This window comes from Megascapheus bottae, chromosome 22 (assembly GCF_031878675.1).
Source record: "Megascapheus bottae isolate mThoBot1 chromosome 22, mThoBot2.hap1, whole genome shotgun sequence".
NCBI classification, from domain to species: domain Eukaryota; kingdom Metazoa; phylum Chordata; class Mammalia; order Rodentia; family Geomyidae; genus Megascapheus; species Megascapheus bottae.
In genome coordinates this window covers 11,632,842-11,654,694 of record NC_143530.1, presented here as the reverse complement: position 1 = coordinate 11,654,694, position 21,853 = coordinate 11,632,842, and the positions used below count along the sequence as shown (strand labels likewise).

General features: G+C 42.1%; 1 protein-coding gene across 5 annotated transcripts in view; it reads right to left on the bottom strand.

Annotated features, from left to right (window-relative positions):
• Slc26a8 (solute carrier family 26 member 8) overlaps nucleotides 1-21,853 on the bottom strand; it is a 54,154-nt gene that overhangs the window by 22,368 nt on the left and 9,933 nt on the right. For 4 of the 5 annotated variants that reach the window (XM_090355805.1, XM_090355800.1, XM_090355801.1 and 1 more), the window contains exons 3-9: nucleotides 17,522-17,661; nucleotides 14,451-14,567; nucleotides 13,346-13,527; nucleotides 9,252-9,416; nucleotides 6,498-6,647; nucleotides 3,315-3,397; nucleotides 1,307-1,454 (exon numbers count right to left, since the gene is read on the bottom strand). In XM_090355805.1, the coding sequence (XP_090211931.1) occupies nucleotides 1,307-1,454; nucleotides 3,315-3,397; nucleotides 6,498-6,647; nucleotides 9,252-9,416; nucleotides 13,346-13,527; nucleotides 14,451-14,567; nucleotides 17,522-17,661 (985 nt within the window). The remainder of the gene's footprint in view (nucleotides 1-1,306; nucleotides 1,455-3,314; nucleotides 3,398-6,497; nucleotides 6,648-9,251; nucleotides 9,417-13,345; nucleotides 13,528-14,450; nucleotides 14,568-17,521; nucleotides 17,662-21,853) is intronic. The other variant, XM_090355802.1, reaches the window with a different exon arrangement.

The following is a 21,853-nucleotide window of genomic DNA, read 5'->3' as shown; positions in this document are numbered from 1 at the left end:
ATCCTAGCTACTCAGGAGACTGAAATCTGAGGAACCTGATTAAAAGCCAACTTGGGCAGAAAAGTCTGTGAGACTCTTACCTTGAATTAACCAGCAAAAAGCTAGAAGTAGAGCTGTGGCTCAAGCAGGAGAGTGGCAGCCTTCAGCAAAAAGGCAAAGTGAGAGTGTAAAGTTTTTTGTTCAAGCTCCCTTACTGGCACAACAAAGAAAGGAAGAATGAAAAAAAGCAAAGTCCAAGAAGCCAACTTGATTACATAAATTAGAAACATGGTGTTGTCTATGATATACCATAGCTATTTGTTTGTTTAGTAGTCAGTGGGACTTGAATTCAGGGCCTATGCACTGTCCCTGAGCTCTTTTGCCCAAGACTAGTACTCTATTACTTGATCCACACCACTTTCATCTGTGTGGGTTAATTGGAGATAAGAGACTTGGGACCGGGAGTTTGGCCTAGTGGTAGAACGCTTGCCTAGCATGCAGGAAGACCCAGGTTTGACTCCCTGGTACCACATACATAGAAAAAAGCCAAAAGTGGTGCTGTGGCTCAAGTGGTAGAGCTCTGGCCTTGAGAAAGCCCAAGGACAGTGCTCAGGTCCTAAGGCCAAGCCCAGGACTGGCAAGAGAGAGAGAGAGAGAGAGAGAGAGAGAGAGACAGAGAGAGAGAGACAGAGAGAGAGAGACAGAGAGAGAGAGACAGAGAGAGAGACAGAGAGAGAAAGAGAGAGAGAGAGAGAGAGACAGAGACAGAGACAGAGACAGAGAGAGACAGACAGAGACAGACAGAGAGAGACAGAGAGAGACAGAGAGAGAGAGGCAGGCAGACTTTCCTACCCAGGCCAGCTTCAAACGTTGATCCCCCTATTTCAGTCTCCTGAGAAGGAAAGATTATAGATGTGAGCTCCTTGCACTTGGCTCCATACCTTTGTATGTATGTGCTGGGCTGGCTTCAAACTGACATTTTTAGATCTCAGCCTCCTCATTAGCTATAATTACAGGTGTGAGCCATCAATGCCCAACACTATTATATTATCTTAGGATGTGGTGGAAAAAAAGATTAAAATTAGGAGGAGAGGAACTCTTCTAGCTCAACAATACATGAACATTATTATCTTCTTGCCTTTCTAAACTGCATCTTTTCTAGGAGAGATAATACTCTTCAACGCAAGTAGCTTCAATATTAAGGTTCTTTTCATTTCTCAAAGATTTTTGTGATTACTCTTCCAGTTATGGTCCAGATGGGACCCCTGCCTTTATGTGGACAGAACATTAGAGAACTTCTGTGTCAGGAAGTATTAGTTCCCCTCACCTGGTTGGAATTGACCTTGTAGTTATGCAGGCTGGCAATCTTCTTGCCCGTAAATATGATCAGAAAGGAGCTCACCAAAGATAAGGATATGGCTTGGAAGATAATTTTGGAAAGAAGGCTGAAATCTGGTGTTATAGGAGAGATAAAGCTAGAAAAAAAATAATAGAATTATTCCTGGGTAATAGGAGTTCTTTGCTGGCTTCTCCCTACCATCCCTCCTCATAATGCTCATGGCACCCCTCCCCCTCCTGCTTTTCTTTTTCTTTCTTTCTTCCTTTTTTTTTTTTTTTTCCTGTTTTTGTTTTGCCAGTTCTGGGGCTTGAACTCAGGGCCTGGGCACTGTCCATAAGCTTCCTATGCTCAAAGCTATCACTCTATCATTTGAGCCACAGGGCCACTTCTGGCATATACTGTTTATGGGGTACTGAGGAATTCAACCCAGGGCTTCATGCATGCTAGTCAAGTGCTCTACCACGGAGCTACACTCCCAGCCTAAAGTTACTCAAGTGTTAGAGCAATAGCTCACATTCTTCTCTAGATCCTTTCTCATAGTGTCAGCTGGAATACTTCTGCAACACAAAATGTGCTTTTACATCTCAAAATGAGCAATTCTTATAGGAAAAGCATGATAAAACACCTGATTTAATTTTTTTTTTGCCAGTCCTAGGCTTGAGCTCAGGGCCTGAGCACAATCCTTTGACTTTTCTCAAGGATAGAGCCCTACCACTTGAGCCTCAGCACCACTTCTGGCTTTTTTCTATATATATGGTACCGAGGAATCGAACCCGGGTCTTCATGCATGCTAGGCAAGCACTCTACCACTAGGCCAAACTCCTGGCCCTCATTTTTAAAGCATGAGTTGGTTCCCTAGCAATTTCTAATGGTGAAAAAAAGAATGGTGTTTTATAACCTTTATATATTCATAAATATAAACATACATGATGTATTAGGTCAGCAAGAGCCTCAAAGCAATCTTCTGATTCAATGCAATCCTATTAATTTCCCATTGGCCTGCTTTGCAGAAATGGAGAAACAATCCTAAAATTCATATGGAATGGCAAGGGATCCTAAAAACCAAACCAATCATCAAAAGGACAAAGTAGGAGTTCTCATATCTCCTGACTTCAAAATCTGCCTCAGATCTAGAGTAAGCAAGGCTTGCTGTAGTGAGGACAGGCATAGATCAATGAATAGGATTTCAAGCTCAGAAATAAACCTGAAGTGACTTAAAAAAAATCAACCTGGAAAAAAATGATCTCTTCACCAAATGGTATTGGGAGGGCAAGACTATTCACACACATAAGAATGAAGTTAGAGCCTTGCCACATACAGAGATGACAATTCAAAAGGATCAAACATGTTCATGTAAAAGTTCAAGCCAGAAGTCTCAGATGAAAGCATAGAAACAAATCTTCTAAGGTCTTACATTAGGCACTGGTTTCTTTGGTTTTGTGCTGGTATTGGGGTTTGAATTTAGGGCCTCACTCTTTTGCTCAGGGCTGGCCACTCTACCACTTGAACCACAGTTCAACTTCTGATTTTTGCTGATTACCTGGAGAAAAGAGTCTTTTGGGATTTGTCTAGCTGGTCTGACCAGTAGAGGTAGCTCTATAATCCAAGCTACTCAGGAGGCAGAGATCAGGAGGACTATGGTTAGAGGACATCATGGACAAAAAGTTAATGAGCTACCATCTCTGCAAAAGTAAGCCAAGTGTGGTGGCTCAGCTCTGGAATCCCAGCTATGTGGAAGGCATAAGGAGAAAGATCATTGTCTGAAGCCAGCCCTAAGCTGAAAGTATGAAACTATTTCCAAAAAATAGTTAAAGCAAAAAGGGTGTATGTGGGCATAGTTCAAGGGCTAGAACATTTGCTTAGCAAGCTCAAGACCCTTTGAGCTCAAACCCTAGTGCTGCCAAAAATAAAAAACAAAAAACAAATGAGTTTGGCTCCAGCTGAGTTGTGTGGTGAGAGGCTAAGAGAAGGTACCATAAAAGGGAAGCTTACTGACCTGAAAGGGATCATCTCAATAAGGTGCCTGCTGGATTCTGTGGCCATGGTTATCTTGTTTGAAAGAACAGTGAAGCCAATAATCTAGAGGCAATTAAACCAACCAACAAGCAAACATAAGATTATTTAAATATTGTGCATTGCTTCCAGAAATCTTTGGCAGGATGGGAATTGACTTGTAGCTATCCATCCCTATGCATAAAACTTGAGAGAGTTCTGTGGTACAGGAAAAGCAGAGATACCCTCTAAAAAAATTTTTTTTTGCCAGTCCTGGGGCTTGAACTCAGGGCCCAAGCACTGTCCTTGGGCTTTCTCAAAGTTAGAGCTCTACCACTTGAGCCACAGCACCACTTCCAGCTTTTTCTATGTAAGTGGTACCGAGGAATCAAACCCAGGTCTTCATGCATGCTGGGCAAACACACTACCACTAGGTCAAACTTCCAGCCCCTAATTTTTTTTTTAATTCACTTAAGCTTGTATGGATAAGGAGGCCCAAACAAGTGCAGCTGAGGTGTCTGACACAGTGGATGCCTCCATAATTTCTCAGTTTTTAACAGCTACAAGCAACTAGAATCTAAATCTAAGCCAGGAGCTAGTGGCTAACACCTGTAATCCTAACTACTCAGGAGACTGAGATCCAGAGGATAATGGTTTGAAATCAACCTGGGCAGAAAAGTCTATAGGACTCCATCCCCAAATAAGCCAGAAGTAGGGACATGTGTAATTCAAGAAGTAGAGTGTCAGACTTGAGCGAAAAAGCCAGATGAGAGCTCAGTGCCCTGAGTTCAAGCCCTAGTACTTGTACATACAGAGAACTATATATTCTAAAGATAGCCAAGACAATAGATCTTAAATATTCTCAAAATAAAAAAAGGTAAGTTAGCATGATGGTACACATCCATAATCCCAGCACTCAAAAGTTTGCAGTGCGAGGAGTAAGACTTTGGGGACAGCTGGGGGCTGGTGGATCACACTTGTAATCCTAGCTACTCAGGAGGCTGGGATCTGAGGATCATGGTTCAAAGCCAGCCCAGGCAAGAAAGTCCAGGATACTCTCATCTCCAATTAACCACCAGAAAACCAGAAGTAAAGCTGTGGCTCAAAGTGGTAGAGCAATAACAGTCCCAAGCAAAAGAGCTCAAGGACAGTGCCTAGGCCCTGAGTTCAAGTCTCTCAACTGATGAAAGAAAGAAAAAAAGAAAGAAAGAAGTTTGAAGCCAGCCTGAGGTACACAGGAAGACCCTGCCTCAAACAACAACCACAACATTAATATATGATGTTAATGAGCTCAATACATTTTTAAATGAATTTATATATCAAAATATGACATTATACACAGTAAATATATACAATTTTGTCACCTATACCTGCATGAAACTGTGTGTGTGTGTGTGTGAGTCATGGGACTTGAACGCTGGGCCTGGGTGCCATCCCTATGCTTTTCACCTCAAGGCTACTGCCCTACCCCTTGAGTCACAGCACCACTTCCAGTTTTCTGGTGGCTAATTAGAGATAAGTCTTACAGACTTTAGTGGCCAGGCTGGCTTTGAACCACAATCCTCAGATCTCAGCCTCTTGAGTAGCTAGAATTACAGGTATGAGCCACTACACCCGGCTTGAATGAAACTATTTTTTATGAGTTTACATTATTTATATTTATTTATATATTTTTGTGGGTCATGGGACTCGAACTATGTGCCTGGGTGCTGTCCCTGAGCTCTTCAGCTCAAGGCTACTGCCCTATCCCTGGAGCCACAGCCCCACTTCCCATTTTCTGGAGGTTAATTGGAGATAAGAATCTCTCATCCTTTAGTGCCCGGGCTGGCTTTAAACCTTGATCCTCAGAGCTCAGCTTCCTGCATAGCTAGGATTACAGGTGTAAGCCACCACGCCTGGCTGAGTTTACATTATGTATACATTATTATATTATAATTTTCTTGCTATACTTCCACATATGTTTACACTGTCTTTCAATGTTTACACTGCATTTCAATCAATCTTATACTTTGGGCTTTAACTCAAAACATGGGTGCTGTCCCCTGAGCTTTTTTGCTCAAAGCTAGACTCTACCACTTGAGTTCTACCTCAGTCTTTCCTGGTTAATTGGAGATAAAAGTCTTACAAACTTTCTTATCTGGGCTGGCTTCATACCTCAATCCTTAAATCTCAGCTAGAATTATAGTTATTCGTCACTGGCATCCAACAAAACTTCTTTTTTAAGCAAACTGTTTTATAAATCAAAGTATACATTTAGATTAAGTACATAGTCAGCTTTCATACAATATAATGTTTATTTTTAAAATATTCTTAGTTTTAACTAGGAAAGAGTGAGTGACATCTAAAAAAGAGATGAAGCTGGGCATGGTGACTCACGCCTGTAATCCTAACTACTTAGGAGGCTGAGATCTGAGGATCAAGGTTCAATGCCAGCCCGGGCACAAAAGGACCTGAGACTCTTTTTTTTTTTTTTTGTCATCAGTCCTGGGCTTGAGCTCAGGGCCTGAGCATTGTCCTTGGACTTTCTCAAGGCTAGAGCTCTACCACTTGAGCCTCAGCACCACTTCCGGCTTTTTTCTATGTATGTGGTACCGAGGAATCAAACCCGAGTCTTCATGCATGCTAGGCAAGCACTTTAACCACTAGGCCAAACTCCCGGCCCCTGAGACTCTTATCTCCAGTTAACCTCTAGAAAATGGGAAGTGGGGCTTGGCTCAAGGGTAGGGTGATAGCCTTGAGCTGAAGAGCTTAGGGACAGCGCCCAGGCCTACCTAATTCAAGCCACATGACTACAAGAATAAGAGATGTACTCATTACTTGCAACTGTATATCACCTTTATTATAACAATAAAAATAAAATTTAAAAAATGCTTAGCTTTTACAATCTTCTAGTTACTTTGTTCTTGGGATTATTTTCCTTTTTTTTTTTTCCAGTCCTGAGGCTTGTACTCAGGGCCTGGGTACTATCCTTAGGCTTTCTCTAAGCTAGCACTGTACCACTTGAGCCACAACACCACTTCTGGCTTTTTCTGTTTGTGTGGTACTGAGGAATTAAACCCAGGGCTTGGTACATACTAGGCAAGCACTCTTCCACTAGGCCACTCTCCTGGCCCTTTACTTACTTACTTATTTATTTATTTTTAAGTAGACATTTGAACCATGAAATCAGAGTATCAGAAACACGTACCAGAAATAATTCCATAGGAAACTCCATGGGATACCGGTTGAAAGTAATTCTGATACACTTGTTGATTCTCAGAGCAACAACAGCAGTTAGGAACAACAGGATGCTGGTAGAATTTGCTTTGGGGAGACCTATACAGTAGTTAATTATGTTCTGGAAGAAAAAAATATATAGAGCTTTAGAAGGGATATAATAATTGCCTAAATCTAAAGATTCATATAAAAAAAGTCTTAAATGTGTGGAAATGTAGCAACAAAATCTTCTGTATAAGCAATGTAAGCTTGTTAAAAAAAAAAAAAGGAAAAGTTTTGAGCCAGTAGATATCACTGGCTCCTGCTACAATCCTAGCTATTTAGGAGTCTGAGGGTCACAGCTTGAAGCCAGCCCCAGCAGAAAAGCCCTTAAGTCTTTAATCTTGGGGAAGGGGGTTGAGGGGAGGGAAAGTAGGAGAAAAACATGGGAGTGGTAACAATGTTTGAGAAGAAATGTACTCATTTCCCTATGTAACTATATATCACCCTGACAATAAAATTAAAATGAGAGGCTGGGAGTTAGTGGTAGAGTGCTTCCCTTGCTTGCATGAAGACCCTGGTTCGATTCCTCGGTACCAAGTACATAGAAAAAAGCCAGAAGCGGTGCAGAGGCTCAAGTGGGTCGAGCTCTAGCCTTGAGAAAGTCCAAGGACAGTGCCCAGGCCCTGAGCTCAAGCCCAGGACTGACCAAAAAAAAAAGTCTTTAATCTCCCATTAAGCAGCACAAGGCTGGAAATGAAATATAACTCAAATGGTAGATTGCCAGCCTTGAGCAAAAAGGCTAAGAGATAGTGCTCAGGCCTTGAGTTCAAGAACCAGTGCTGACAGACTGACACCCACACTCACTCACACACACACACACACACACACGAATATAAAGAATATAAAATATTAACTCCTCGATATAAAAATAAAAGAGAATCTCACTAAAGGACATATAAGATCTGAACAAATTAATCATGAGTAGGTTAATTTCCTAGGTCCTCTCTGTTACATAGAAATACATGTTTTCTTCTCATTGGACATTACTCTTAATATTTCTTGTCAGCTTAAAAAATATACATTATAGGGCTGGGACATAGCTCTATGGCAAAGTACTTGCCTAGCAAGTACAATATCCTGGGTTTGATCCTCAGTACCAAAAAAGATGTCCTCACCCAGCCCCCACCCCTCCAAAAAAATAAAAGCCAGGCACTGGTGGCTCCTAGCTACTCAGGAGGCAGAGATCTAAGGATTACAATTTAATGCCAGCCCAAGCAGGAAAGTCTATGAGACTGTTATATACAATTAACCACTAGAAAACCAAAAGTGGCGCTGTGGCTCAAACTGGTATGAGAGCTAGCTTTGTACAAAAGAGCTTAGGGCACGGCCGGGAGTTTGGCCTAGTGGTTAAAGTGCTTGCCTAGCATGCACGAAGACCCGGGTTCAATTCCTCGGTACCACATACATAGAAAAAAGCCGAAAGTGGTGCTGAGGCTCAAGTGGTAGAGCTCTAACCTTGAGAAAGTCCAAGGACAGTGGTCAGGCCCTGAGCTCAAGCCCAAGACTGGCAAAAAAAAAAAAAAAAAAAAAAAAAAAAGAGCTTAGGGACAGTGCCCAGGCCCTGAGTTCAAGCCCCAGGAAATACACATTAATATAGTATTAACATATATAGAGATGGAACAAAGAAATCCCCTTCCTTTGTATAACTGATATATACCAATTTTAAAACAAAATTGTCTAGTCCCCAATCCCATGCTTGCCTTCTCAGATCTAGAAATATTGAAAACTGCTGGGTGCTGGTGCTCATGCCTGTAATCCTAGCTATGTAGGAGGCTGAGATCTGAAGATCATTGTTCAAAGCCAGCAACAACTCTGTCCAAGGACTTTAAAAAAAAACAACTAATCTAGGTAAATCTAAGACTCTGAGGGAAGATAGTACTGGGACTTGAACTCAGAGCATGAGCTCTCACGACTTTTTCATAGAAAGTAGATGTTCTACCACATTGAGACATACTATCACAGCTTTTTGGTGATTAATTGGAGATAAGAGTCTCATAAAAGCTATGAGTGTGGCCTAAAGGTACAGTGCTTGCCTAGCATGCATGAAGACCCAGGTTCGATTCCTTGATACCACATACACAGAAAAAGACGAACGTGGTGCTATGGCTCAAGCAGTAGAGTGCTAGCCTTGAGAAAGTTCAAGGACAATGCCCAAGCCCTGAGTTCAAGCCACAGGACAAACAAACATACATACAAATAAATGAGTCTTATGGAGTTTTCTGCTTGGGCTGGCTTCAAACTCTGATCTTCAGATCTCAGCCTTGTGAGTAGCTAGGATTATATGAGTAAGCCATTAGCGCTTGGTTTAGGAGTACTGTATTATTTATTTATTTTATATTTTACATATTTTAAGCTGTTGCCTCACCTAGCTATTGTGAGGCATGTGATGAGGAGAATGAAGACACACATATAGAAATGCCCAGATCAAATTAGAATGTAAATTATATTAGCTAAAAAGGCCAGGCTGAAATGATTTTGGCAACTAAGAACATTGTAAAATTGGTCTCTGCCACTCAGTAAGACCCTAAATCTACAAGAAATGCAGTTATTTCTAGGTCCCCCTTGACAGAGATGCATTCGAGCTGTACCTCTGGGAGAGCAGGAATCTCTCCATTTGGGTCTCCTTCTCTTTGAAGCCCAGGGGACAGCCACTGTTGTTCTAGGGGAAGGTTAAATTACTCACGTAGAAAAAGGCGATGGGACCAGCATGGAAACTAATCATAATCCCGAAGACGAAGGTGAGCTGGGACAGCATGATGTGCAGCGCCACAGCAGCCAGGTAAGCATTGATGGTGGCCTCCGGAAGGTACGTAGCCATGAAGCCCATGCCTAGCAAGCCCATACACAGCTGTAGGGCGAGGGGGTCAGGTGGAAAGGAAAGCCAAAGGGGCAGAATGTCATCACATCAGCAAGGGCACTGAAGCAGGATAGATGGAGGAGGTGACAAGGAAGCTAAAAATAATGTTAAAAGAGTCAGACTCAGGCCAGGAATGTGGCTTAGTGGTAGAGTGCCTGCCTAGCACACATGAAGCCCTGGGTTCCATTCCTTGGTTAACACATAAGCAAAAAATGAATAGCTAAAATTAGCGGGGCACCAGTGGCTCAACCCTATAATCCTAGCTAATCAAGAGGCTGAGATCTGAAGATGGTGGTTCAAAGCAAGACTGGGCAGGAAAGTATCTCAGGCTCTATAATCTCTAATTAACCAGAAAACCGAACTGGCACTGTAGCTCAAAGCGGTAGAGTGTTGGCCTTGAGTGAAAAAGCTCAGGCAGTGCTCAGGCCCTGAGTTTAAGCCCCATGATAGACAAAATAAATAAGTAAATAATAAAATAATTAAAACAATCAAATTCTAATAAAATGAAAAACAAAACCCAGATTCAGCCAAGCACAGATGGTTCATATCTTTAACCTTAGCTAATCAAGAGGATGAGATCAGAGAGTTCAAAGCCAGCCCAGGCAGTTAAATCTGTGAGACGCTTATCTCCAATTAACCACTAAAAAGCCAGAAGTGGAACTGTGGCTCAAGCCAAGGAACAGCAATTAGGCTCTGAGTTCAAACCCTACACCAACACACACACACACACACACACACACACACACACACACACACACACACACACACACACACACACACACACAGTCAGACTTAGCAAATAAAAGCAGAAACAAAAAAACACTGGGAAGAAAAAGGGAGGGAGCAAGCTCTTTTCCCATCACCTGCTGCTTTTGCAAGTTAAATCCAAGAACAGGAGACAGATGGGGCAATTTGTACTTGCTTCTCCTTTGTGAGGAAGCTATAAACCCTTTGCAGGAATAGAGACAGAAAACTGGAGGGCATGTTTGGCAAACCAGAAGTTCTGAAATTCACCTATTGTCCTTGAGTTTGGGTAAGTCTAGATCACATCTTTATGTTTGAGAATAATAAGCTGGTGTGCTGATGACTCACCCCTGTCTAACTTGACTTTGTTCAAAGCTGGTGCTTTAACAGTTGAGCCACATTCTCTACCCCTGGCTTTTTTTTTTTTTTTCCTAGTTAACTAGAGATAAGGGTTTCATGGACTTTGCCCAGGTTGGCTTCCAACTTCCATCTTCAGATCTTAGCATCTCAAGTAGCTAGGATTACAGGCACTAGCCACCATTTCCCAGCCAAAACAAAATTTTGGACCATCAGCATGATAGCACAAGAAACTTTCACACCTGATCTCATTTGATGGATTATAAATATGCTAAGGGTGGGCTGGGAGGGTGGCCTAGTGGTAGAGTGCCTGCCTAGTATACACAAAGCCCTAGGTTTGATTCCTCAATACCACATACACAGAAAAAGCCCAAACTGGTGCTGTGGCTCAAGTGGTAGAATGCTAGCTTTGAAGAAAACTGAAGGATAGTGGCAAGGCCCTGCGTTCAAGCCCCCAGACTGGCAAAAATAAATAAATAAATAAATATGCTAAAGATTGTATATAAAATATTTGCTATTATACAAACATAAATGAATTTTGTGTTTAGACTTAGGTCCCAGCCCAAGATAGCTAATTATATAGAATATGCATATATTCTATATAAAAAATCTAGAATCTAAATCACTTCTGATCTCCATCATTTCAGATGAAGGTTGCTCAATCTGTACTTTAAATGCATATGTGAATATGTAAGATTTAAGTATGTTACATAATATGTAATAAAATTAGATAAAATAAGCTGAGGGCAGGTAGCTCATGCCTGTAATCTTAACTACTTAGGCTCAGGCTGAGATTTGAGGATCACAGTTCAAAGCCAGCCTGGGCAGGAAAGTCTGTGAGAATCTCATCTCTAATAAACTACTCAGAAAAAAGTGAAAGTGGCTCTCTGGCTTAAGTGGTAGAGTGCTACTCTTTTTTTTCTTCCTTTTTCTTTTCTTTCTTTTTTTTATTGTAATGTATAGAGGGGTCACAGTTACATTCGCCAGACAGAGGGTACATCACTTCTCACACATTGACACTCTCATGTTTTTGTTCCCATTTCCCTCCCCTAGAATGCTACCCTTGAGCACAAAGAAGCTCTGGGACAGTGCCCAAGCCCTGAGTTCAAGCCCCAGGACTGGACAAAAACAAACAAACAAAAGTCAATTAGATATAATAAAATATCTGAAAAGGTAGAAACCAAACTTTTAACCTTTGGAGAAGGAATTAAACAATGGGGACCTTTTGTAATCTATACACTTCCTCATTCTTTTTTTTGTTTTGTTTTGTTTTTGTTTTTGCCAGTCTTGGGGCTTGAACTCAGGGTCTGAGCACCATCCTTGGACACTTTTGCTCAAGGATAGCACTCTACCACTTGAGCCACAGAACCACTTCCAGCTTTTTTCTATGTATGTGGTACTGAGGAATCGAATCGGGGTCTTTGTGCTTGCTAGACAAGCACTCTATCACTAGGCCAAACTCTCAGCCCCAACTTCTTCATTCTTTAGATTTTTGTACATACCATCTTTTATAATTAAAAAAAAATACAGTTAGAAAATTCATGGAGAGAACTATTCCTCATAAGAGACAAGGAGCATGGTAGTAGACATCTATAATCTCAGACTTCACCCAGAGGTTGAAGAAGTTGAGTCTAGCTAGGGCCACAAAATAAAACCCTATCTCAAAGAATCAATCCTCCAACCCATTCACCCACCCACAAGCGAACAAGAAAACAAGATAAAAAAACTGGCACAGAGCTGGTGTGGTGGCTCATGACTGTAGTCCTAGCTACTCAGGAGGCTGAGATCTGAAAATCAAGGTTCAAAGCCAGCCTGGGCACAAAGGACCTGAGACTCTCCAATTAACCTCTAGAAAATGGGAAAGGGGCTTATCTCAAGGGTAGGGTGGTAGCCTTGAGCTGAAGAGCTCAGGGATAGCGCCCAGGCCAAGTTCAAGCCCAATGACCTACAAGAAAAAAAAAGAAAGAAAGAAAAAAAAAACTGGCATAGGTTGACCAAGACTATTCAGGAAGAGTAGTTTATTCGGAGGAAGGGGAAAAAAAGAGAATAAAACGGAAGTCTTACAGCCTAATGCTATCACCACTTCACCCTATCCTGCTGCAGAAACTCTCAGAAAACAAACAGAACAACAAATCCTTTCATTGTAAGGGCCTTTTGTTTCTGAGCTTTGATTCAGCTGTGCTGTGTCTCCCTTAATCTTGTATTGCTCAATATGTTCTTGTGTGCAATTGAGTCAGATCCATCTGCCTCCTATTGTTTGGGTGGTTGGCTGGCAGCCATTTCTGTGCTAATGTACACAGCCCCATTCTTTTGCCATCTCTATGGGCCTGTATCCAGCATCCCACAATCCTACTAAATCTCGCCCCCCCTCCCCCGTGTGTGTGTATGTGTGTGTGTGTGTGTGTGTGTGTGTGTGTGTGTGTGTGTTTGAACTCAGGGCCTGGGAACTGTCCCAGAGCATCTCTGTGCTCAAGGCTTGTACTCTACTACTTGAGCCACAGCACCAATTTTGGCTTTTCCTATTTATGTGGTACTGAGGAATTGAACCCAGGATTTCATGTATGCTAGGCAAGCCCTCTACCACTAAGCCACATTCCCAGCCCTAAGTCTTCCCTTTTAAGAGGTGAACAACGTGGTAACACCCCTTCCCCATTTCAGTCCTGTTGCTGCCACTTACTGGTGGTATAGATATGGACAAGTTCACTAAACCATACAAGTGCCGATATATCACAGTGAATTGCAGAAGCATTAAAATGGGTGAAATGTTAGTGTCTTTATTCGGGTTTTGTTTTTCAGGGGTGTAGAGACTCATATCCTACCTGAATAATCCCAGTCAGAAAGGTGGTGGTTCCGACGACACTTAGGGATCTGTTATAGTTGATATAGTAGGAGGGGGAAGAAAAGTCATCCTTGATGAATGTTCCCAAGATCAGGTGACCTTCATTGAATGGTCCCTCATTCAGTGTGTCAATCATCAGAGCACTCACAAGGAAAAAGGGACCTGTTAGGCACAAAGTAAGGGTTCAAGTCTACATAAGCTGATATTGGCAAGAGCAAGGTATAATCTGGTTTTGTATCATCTTTGGTCTGAAGGACTTTCTTATCAAAAAGTAGTTGATGAGAAGGGGAAGTCAGGGGTTAATGGCTCATGCCTGTTATCCTAGCTATTCAGAAAACTGAAATCTGAGAATCAAGGTTCAAAGCCAGCCTGAGCAGCAAAGTCTAAGACACTTATCAAGCAAAAAGCCTGCAGTACAACTGTAGATCAAGTGGTAGAGTGCCAGCCTTGAGCAAAGATGCCAAGTGTCAGTGCCCAGCCTCTGAGTTGAAGCCTCAGTACCTACACCAAAAGAAAAAACAAAACAAACGAGAAAACAGGGAAAAGAATCCTATAGTCAAATATCATGACCAAACTCACAGAACTTAGATGCTTGTGGTCCAGGTGTTTACTTTTTTTTTTTTTTTGTCATCATGGGCCTATGAGGTGGGATTCAAAGAAAAATAGATGGGAAATAGATATCAGGCTCAGCCATTGTGCCTGCACTAAGAAGAAGTTAAAGGCAAGATGAAAGGATCATAAAACAAAGCCACAACAATAAGAGGGGGGGAAAAAAGAATACTCAATACTTCTTGGATATGTGTAAAGATGTTTCTCTCTCCTCTCTGCTCACTGGCTGCTAGGAGGTGAGCAGCCTTCTTCCTTGCTTGTTTCTCACCAGGCTCTATCTGACTATAGGCCTAGAAACAAGGGAACCAAATAACCATGGATTGAATCCTCTGAAACCATGTGCTAGAATAAAAATTTTCCTTTATTAATTTGATCTTTTTGGGTGCTTTGTTAACTAACCAAGGTCCCTTAGTAATCAGTAAATGATCGAGGTAGAAATTTCATTGACTTCTTATGGCTTCAGTAACTGAACTCACCAATGGACATTTGATGACATGATCCAAAAATTACATAAATTACCGAACTACAAAAGGCTGCATAAGCGATATTGAGAGAAGGAATCAGTTGCCTTGTCAGCAAGCTAAGTGTCAGGCCTGAAAAGAAAGGTAAGGTAAGTAAGGTAAGGTAGCTTGGCATGTAAAAACCACTTTAACTAACATTACCCCCAACAATAAAATTTTTTAAAAAATGAAAGTGTCAGCACCGAGAGAGCTTCAAAAAAAACTGTAAAGAATATTTAGAATAAAAATGATCTATGTAGCTGACTAAGTGTGGTAACTGTGTCCCTGGACACACAGTCATTAATTAATACATTAATACCATTTATCGTGTACTTTACTTCCTATTCCCTCCTTTTTTGTGGATGCTGAGAGGATTGAACACAATGACATCAGTCCCACCCCCACTTTATTTTGTATTTTGTTTTTGAGACAGTCTTGCTAATTTTCTGGGCTGCTTTTACCTCCCAAGAAGCTGGAATTACAGATGTGCAATAATCATGCTCTTCCTATGCTTTAAAAAATCTTGGTTCTTGCAGGGTGCTGGTGGGTCGTACCTGTAATCGTAGCTACTCAAGAGGCTGATCTGAGGATCATGGTTCCAAGTCATTTGAGGCAGTGAAGTCCATGAGACTTGTTTTCAACTAACCACTAGAGAACCAGAAGTTACACTGTGGCTCAAAGTGGTAAAGCTTTGAGCAAAAGAGATCAGGAACAGTGCTCAGGCCCCAAGTTCAAGTCCCACAACTGACAAAAAACAAAAAAAAACCCTGGTTCTATACCAAAGGCTTTCATTGAAAAGTGGTATCCCTAGCATGAAAAGCAAACATAAAACATTAAGATTTCTGATTCCAGTATATCAGAAGCATTCTGTCCTCATTCCTATCTAGACCTTATCTTGTTCTACACACAAAAATCAATTCCTGGTATATTAAGTAACTAAATGTGGGCTGGGAATGTGGTTTAGTGTCAGAGAGCTTGCCTAGCATACATGAAATTCTGGGTTCAATTTTTCAATGTCACATAAACAGAAAAGCCAGAATTGGTGCTGTGGCTTGAGTGATACATCTAGCTTTGAGCAAAAGAAGCTCAGGGACAATGCCCAGGCACTGAGTTCAAGCCCCAGAACTGACAGAAACAACAAAATGAAACAACAAAGATACCTGAATATGAAATGCTGGGTACTAGTTGCTCACATCTGTAATCTTAGCTACTTGGGGGGCTGAAATCTATGGATTGTGGTTTGAAGCTTGTCTGGGCAAAAAAAGTCCATGAGATTGTGTGTGTGTGTGTGTGTGTGTGTGTGTGTGGTAGTCCTGGGGCTTGAACTCAGGGTCTGACACTGTTTCCAAGCTCGCTCGCTTTCTTTCTTTTCTTCTTTCTCAGGATGGAAGTGAAGCTGTGGTTCAAATGGTAGAGCACCGGTTTTGAGTGAAAAAGCTAAGCAAGACTTGGTGGCCCTGAGTTCAAGCCCCAGTACCAACAACCACACACACACACACACACACACACACACACACACACACGCACACATGAGGAGGAGGAGGAGGAGGAAGAGGAGGAGGAAAAGAAAAGAGAAACAAAAAGCAAAATGGGGAACTGTAAGTTCCTGTGAATAAAAAAGCAATAAAACCCATTCAACCCGGCCGGGAGTTTGGCCTAGTGGTTAAAGTGCTTGCCTAGCATGCACGAAGACCTGGGTTCAATTCCTTGGTACCACCTATATAGAAAAAGTCGGAACTGGTGCTGAGGCTCAAGTGGTAGAGTTCTAGCCTTGAGAAAGTCCCAGGACAGTGCTCAGGCCCTGAGCTCAGGCCCACGACTGGCAAAAAAAACCAAAAAAACAAACAAAAAACAAAAAACAAACAAAAAAAACATTCAATCCATTCTATTCTCTGTGGACAAATTTAGTCTCCGGTTAGCTTTCTATCAGTTTCCCAGGAGACCTGGAAACAGCAGAACGTCAATTGTATGTGCATTGCTTATGGTAAAAATGAGTCCAATTAGAACCCTCCATCCGGACAGAAAGGATTGTGAATAAAGGGTACGTATCTAGGGGGAACCCTAGCGTTAAGCCTGGCTTGTCCCTGGAAGCCATATTCAGGGCTGTTGGTTCCTATTTGAAAATAAGGTTTCTGAAACCCAGATAGTTTCCAATCCTATCTGTGTGGCTTTATCTTACATCTGAGGGGACATCTGCTGGAGACACTACACTGCCATGTTTGCTAACCCTCATCTTTATGCGTAAAACAAATTCTACCTGGGCCAGGTGTGGTGGCTCAAGCCTGTAATCCTAGCTACTCAGCAGGCTGAGATCTGAGGATAGAGATTCAAAGCCGCCCTGGCACTGAAGTCCATGGGACTCAAGTATCCAATTAACCACTAGAAAACAGGAAGTGGGGCTGTGGGTCAAGCGGTAGAACAGTAGTCTTGAGCTGAAATGCTCAGGACAGCGCCCAGGCCCAGAGTTCAAGCCTCACAACCAAGAGGTGTGGGGGCGAAGTCTACCTGAAGATCTATTATAGTCAACCAATCTGAGAGGACTAGTGTGACAAATAAAAAAATGACGACCAAGAATAGGCACTGTACATTTTCTGCAAAGTGTTCAGGAATCTAAACTGAACTTATCTGTGTGTTGGGAGCTAATGTCTGCAATCCTAACTACACAGGAGGCTGAGGCCTGAGGATCTAGGTTCAAAGCCAGCTCAGGCAGGAAAGTCCATGACAGTCTTATCTTCAATTAGCCAGCAAAAAGCCAAAAGTGTAGATGTGGTAGAGTATAAGTGGAAAAAAGCCACCCAAGAATGTGAGGGCCTGAGTTCAAGTACCAATACTGGTGTGTATACATATATACAAAATAATCATAAATTAAAGTAAGTCTTTTGGAACCATCCTGGAGGAGGTAGTAATCTGGTAATGAAAGGAATAAATAATGGTATGAATTCAGTTCACATTCTTTCCTGCTCATCTAACATGAAAAATGTTTACTCTGCCTGTGCATAAAGTCTCACTGGTTGTGTTGGTGTGAAATGGTTTCATGTCTTCCTTACCTTGGGGAACTTGCACAAGGCCAACGCTTATACCAGCAAGTAAGTCTCCAAGAAGCCAGTCCTTGATTCGATACAAACACATCCATTCCAGGAAGGGAAAGATTGTAAGCATGCATCTTAGGAACTTGTGCCATGAGCAGCTTCGAGAAAGAAAAGCAGTCGATTAGGTTCTCCAAAGAAAATGTCAACATAGCTGAGCCCAGTCGCCATTCTTCTTCCCACTAAGCAAAATTTCACATCAGTTGGGCTGGGAGTGTGGCCTACTGGTAGAGTGCTTGCTTAGCATGCATGAAGCCCTGGGCTTGATTCCTCAGAACCACATACACACACAAAAAAGCCAGAAATGGTGCTGTGGCTTAAGTGGTAGAGTTCTAGCCTTGAGAACGCTCAGGACAATACTCCGACCCTGAGTTCAAGTCCCAGGACTGGCAAAAAAAAAAATTCACATTAGTGCTATTTAATTTTTTTTTTTTGCCAATCCTGGGGCTTGAACTTAGGGTCTGGGCACTGTCCCTGAGCTTCTTTCTGCTCAAGGCTAGTACTCTACCACTTGAGCCACAGTGCTACTTCCAGCTTTTTCTGTTTATGTGGTATTGAGGAATTATACCTAGGGCTTCATGCACGCGACGAGGCAAGCACTCTACCACAAAGCCACCTTCCCAGCCCACTATTCACATTTTGACAAATTAAAGTAAATAATTTTATTTTTGCCAGACCTGGGGCTTTAACTAAGGACCTGGGCCCTGTTCTTGGGCTTTCTCAAGGCTAACACTCTATCACTTGAGCCACAGAACCACTTCCAGACTTTCTGTATATCTGGTACCAAGGAATCAAACCCAGGGTTTCATGCATGTTAGGCAAGCACTCTATCATTAGCCCACGCTCCTAGCTGAAGCAAATAATTTTGTGCTGGTACTGGTGTTCAAACTCAGGACCTTGTACTCTCACTTGACTTTTTTTGCTTAAGGCTGGTGCTCTGCCACTTGAGCCAGTCTCATTTCCAGATTTTTGCTGGTTAATTGAAAATAAGAATTTTATAGACTTTCTTGCCTGGGCTAATGTCCAACCATGATTTTCATTTCTCAGTCTCCTGAGTAGCTGGGATTATACGTGGGAGCTACGGTACCTGGCTAAACCAGATAATTTTGGGTTGTGGATCTGCCCTGTGCTTTGTGGACATTTATCAGGATCCTGCTGACCCAATAGATGTCAGTAGTCCCTTCTCTCCCTAGTTGTGACAACCAGAAGGGTCTCCAGACACAAACAAGTACCTTGTACAGAATAAAATCACCAGTGTTACATACAAGACTTAAAACTACTGTGTCTAATATGCACTGTTTCTGTGATTTTACATGTTTATGAGCATGTGTGTGTGTGTGTGTATGTGTGTGTGTGTGCATGGGTACTATCTCTGAGCTTTTTTGCTAAAGTCTAGCATTACCACTTGAGCCACAGTTCCGCTTCTTGCTTTGGAGATAAAAGTGGTTAATTAGAGTTTCGTGGATTACCTGGGAATGTGGCCTAGTGGTAGAGTGCTTGCCTAGCATGCATGAAGCACTGGGTTTGATTCTTCAGTACCACATATACAGAAAAAGCTGTAAGTGGTGCTGTGGCTCAAGTGATAGAGTCCTAGCCCTGAGCAAAAGACACTTAGGGACAGTACCCAGGCCCTGAGTTCAAGTCCAATAATTAGAAAAAAAAAGTGTCATGGACATTCTTGCCTAGATTGGCCATGCAGCCTCCTGAGTAGCTAGAATTACAGACATAAGCCAGTAGTGCCTATAAGGCTTCTGAGTTTGTATTGTATGCTGAGAAAGGAACAAATCTACTAAATATTCTGCTAAATATTCTACTGCTAAATATTCTAAAAGACATCTCTCCACAAGAAAGAACTTTCTTGTCCAAAATATCAGTGTTGGAAGTTGGGCATTTGTAGTCCCAGCGACTTAGGAGGCTTAGGCAGGAAGATTACTTCAGCCCTTGAGTTTGAGACTGGTGTGGACAACATAGTGAGACCCCCATCTTAAAAACAAAATGTTAATATTGTTGAGATTGTACTAAACTTCTTCAACTTTTTAGATATCTAAAATAGGACCCCACAAATGAATCAATCAAAATAGAACCAGTTTTTGTTTGTTCATTTGTTTGACAATACTTTGTTGTGCTTGTTAATTTGGCAACCTACCATGTGAACCAGACAGCCAACTTTGTTTTCTGTTGGTAAATTAGAGATGGAGCCTTGGGGACTTTTCTGCCTGAGCTGGCTTTGAACCAGGATCCTTTAAGTCTCAGCTTCCTGAGTGGCTAGGATTTACAGGCATGGGCCTTCAGTACTCTGCTCTGCTTGGTTTTAAATTACTTTTGCTATTTATATGTTAGCCTGGCTTGCAAGCAAAGAATATGTTTTCAGTTGTGTGATGAATTGTATACTTAGGATTTGACTACACAACAAAGATAATTTCAGTGTGTGTTCAGAAAAGAAGTCATTTCATACAAAGCTCACTCTTGCAATTCAAAGGTATGTATGGCCAAATAAGTCTAAATTATTTTGCCAAGGTCCCAGTAGTCAGTGTGGGTAGAGCTGAGGCGAGAAGCCAGGTCTTCTGATTCTTGGTTCAGTGTTCTACCCTCTCTACCACCCCCACACTTCCTACTGACAGCTGTGAAATTCTGCAGGAGCCAGGAGCAAAGCCATTGGTTTAGAAGGAATAGCACATTGCTATTCTTATGAGAGTCACTTTGGCTTGAAGCAGGTGCATGGAGAGGCATAATTGGAGACCAAATCTTTATGCACCTGCCTTAAGCTGAGAGATTGGCACCAGAACAATTGGTTCCTCTGCCTGGTCCAGCCTCCCGTCCTCACCATGTGCCACTTGGCCAGAGACCTGATGATCTGTGCAGAGTTACTGAAGCTCTTTGGCATGGTGAGAAACAAAATGAACATGAAGTGATGAGCATCTAAGACTGAAGGAGGAAGTTAAAGCAATAAATTTGAAATTTAAAGTGGGCAGTAGGGGGAAGGATAAGTATTTATTTGGGGTGTGTGTGTGTGTGTGTGTGTGTGTACAGGGTCTTGAACTCGGGATCTGGGCTCTGTCACTGAGCTATTTTGCTAATGGTTGGTACTCCACCACTAGAACCACAGCTCCCTTTAGCTCTTGGCTGGTTAATGGGAGATAAGGGTCTCGTGACATTCCTTCCCTGGGCTGTTTGGAACTGTGATCCTCAGATTTCAGTCTCCTGAGTTAGCTAGGAGGACATGCATGAACACTTGGCAAGGATAAGCATTTAGATTTTATTTTGGTGAAGGCATCTGAAGAATGAAGAATGTATGAGGTGAAGGGAAAGCACCAGAGGATCTTTAGATAAGAAAGGTTGTATTTGTAGTCACTAAGTCTGAGGAAGAATAAGGAAAGAGATAAGAACATTTGTCTGCAGAAAGGAAGAGATAAAGTTAAAAGATTTTTTTACTGAAAAAGGAAGCCCCAAAGCTTGCTTATCTATTGTTTCCCCCCTTACCCTAATACTTTATACTCATTATTAAGTCTTCAGTTACTTTCTGAAGTTGGTGCTATTATTATGCCCATTTTACAGATGAAAAACCCAAGGCTCCACAACTGTGAGGGGTGTGATAGGTTTTAGAATGCAGCAGTCCTGGGCTCAGGAGTTTGGCCTAGTGGTAGAGTGCTTTCCTAGCATGCATGAAGACCAGGGTTCAATTCCTTGGTACCACATACATAGAAAAGCCAGAAGTGGTGCTGTGGTTCAAGTGGCAGAGCGCTAGCCTTGAGGAAAAAGCCCAAGGACAGTGCTCAGGCCCTGAGTTCAAGCCCTAGGACTGGTGAAAAAAAAAAAAAAGAATGCAACAGTCCTGATTCAGAATCATGTTCTTCACGTCTGTGTTGTACAACCTGGTAGGGACCAAGACAGATGTAGAAGCCCACAGGAGGCAAAATGATTCAGAACTAAGTGTCCAGATGGTCAGGCAGGTGGAGGAATATTATATTGTAGTATCTTTTGTAACATTTGCTTATGAAGGGGAAGTTTATTTTGCAGAGATAAAACCAAGGTAGATAAATAGCCTCTTAGACATGTATTTCCTTTCTCCGCAGAGGAAATCAGAGATCTGGACAAAGCTGGAGGTTGTAGGGTATAAACAGAGAGTGCCCCCAAAAGGGGGACTATCTGAACAGAGCTGCACAGCATTCTTTCCCACTGCCACCCACACATCTGCCAATTGTGGGTAACAAACCAAAGGGAGAGATGAATCCAGAGTGAGTGAGGACAACTTGAGAAATTAGGGTGAGAGCCATGATAGAGATCACAAAGGGT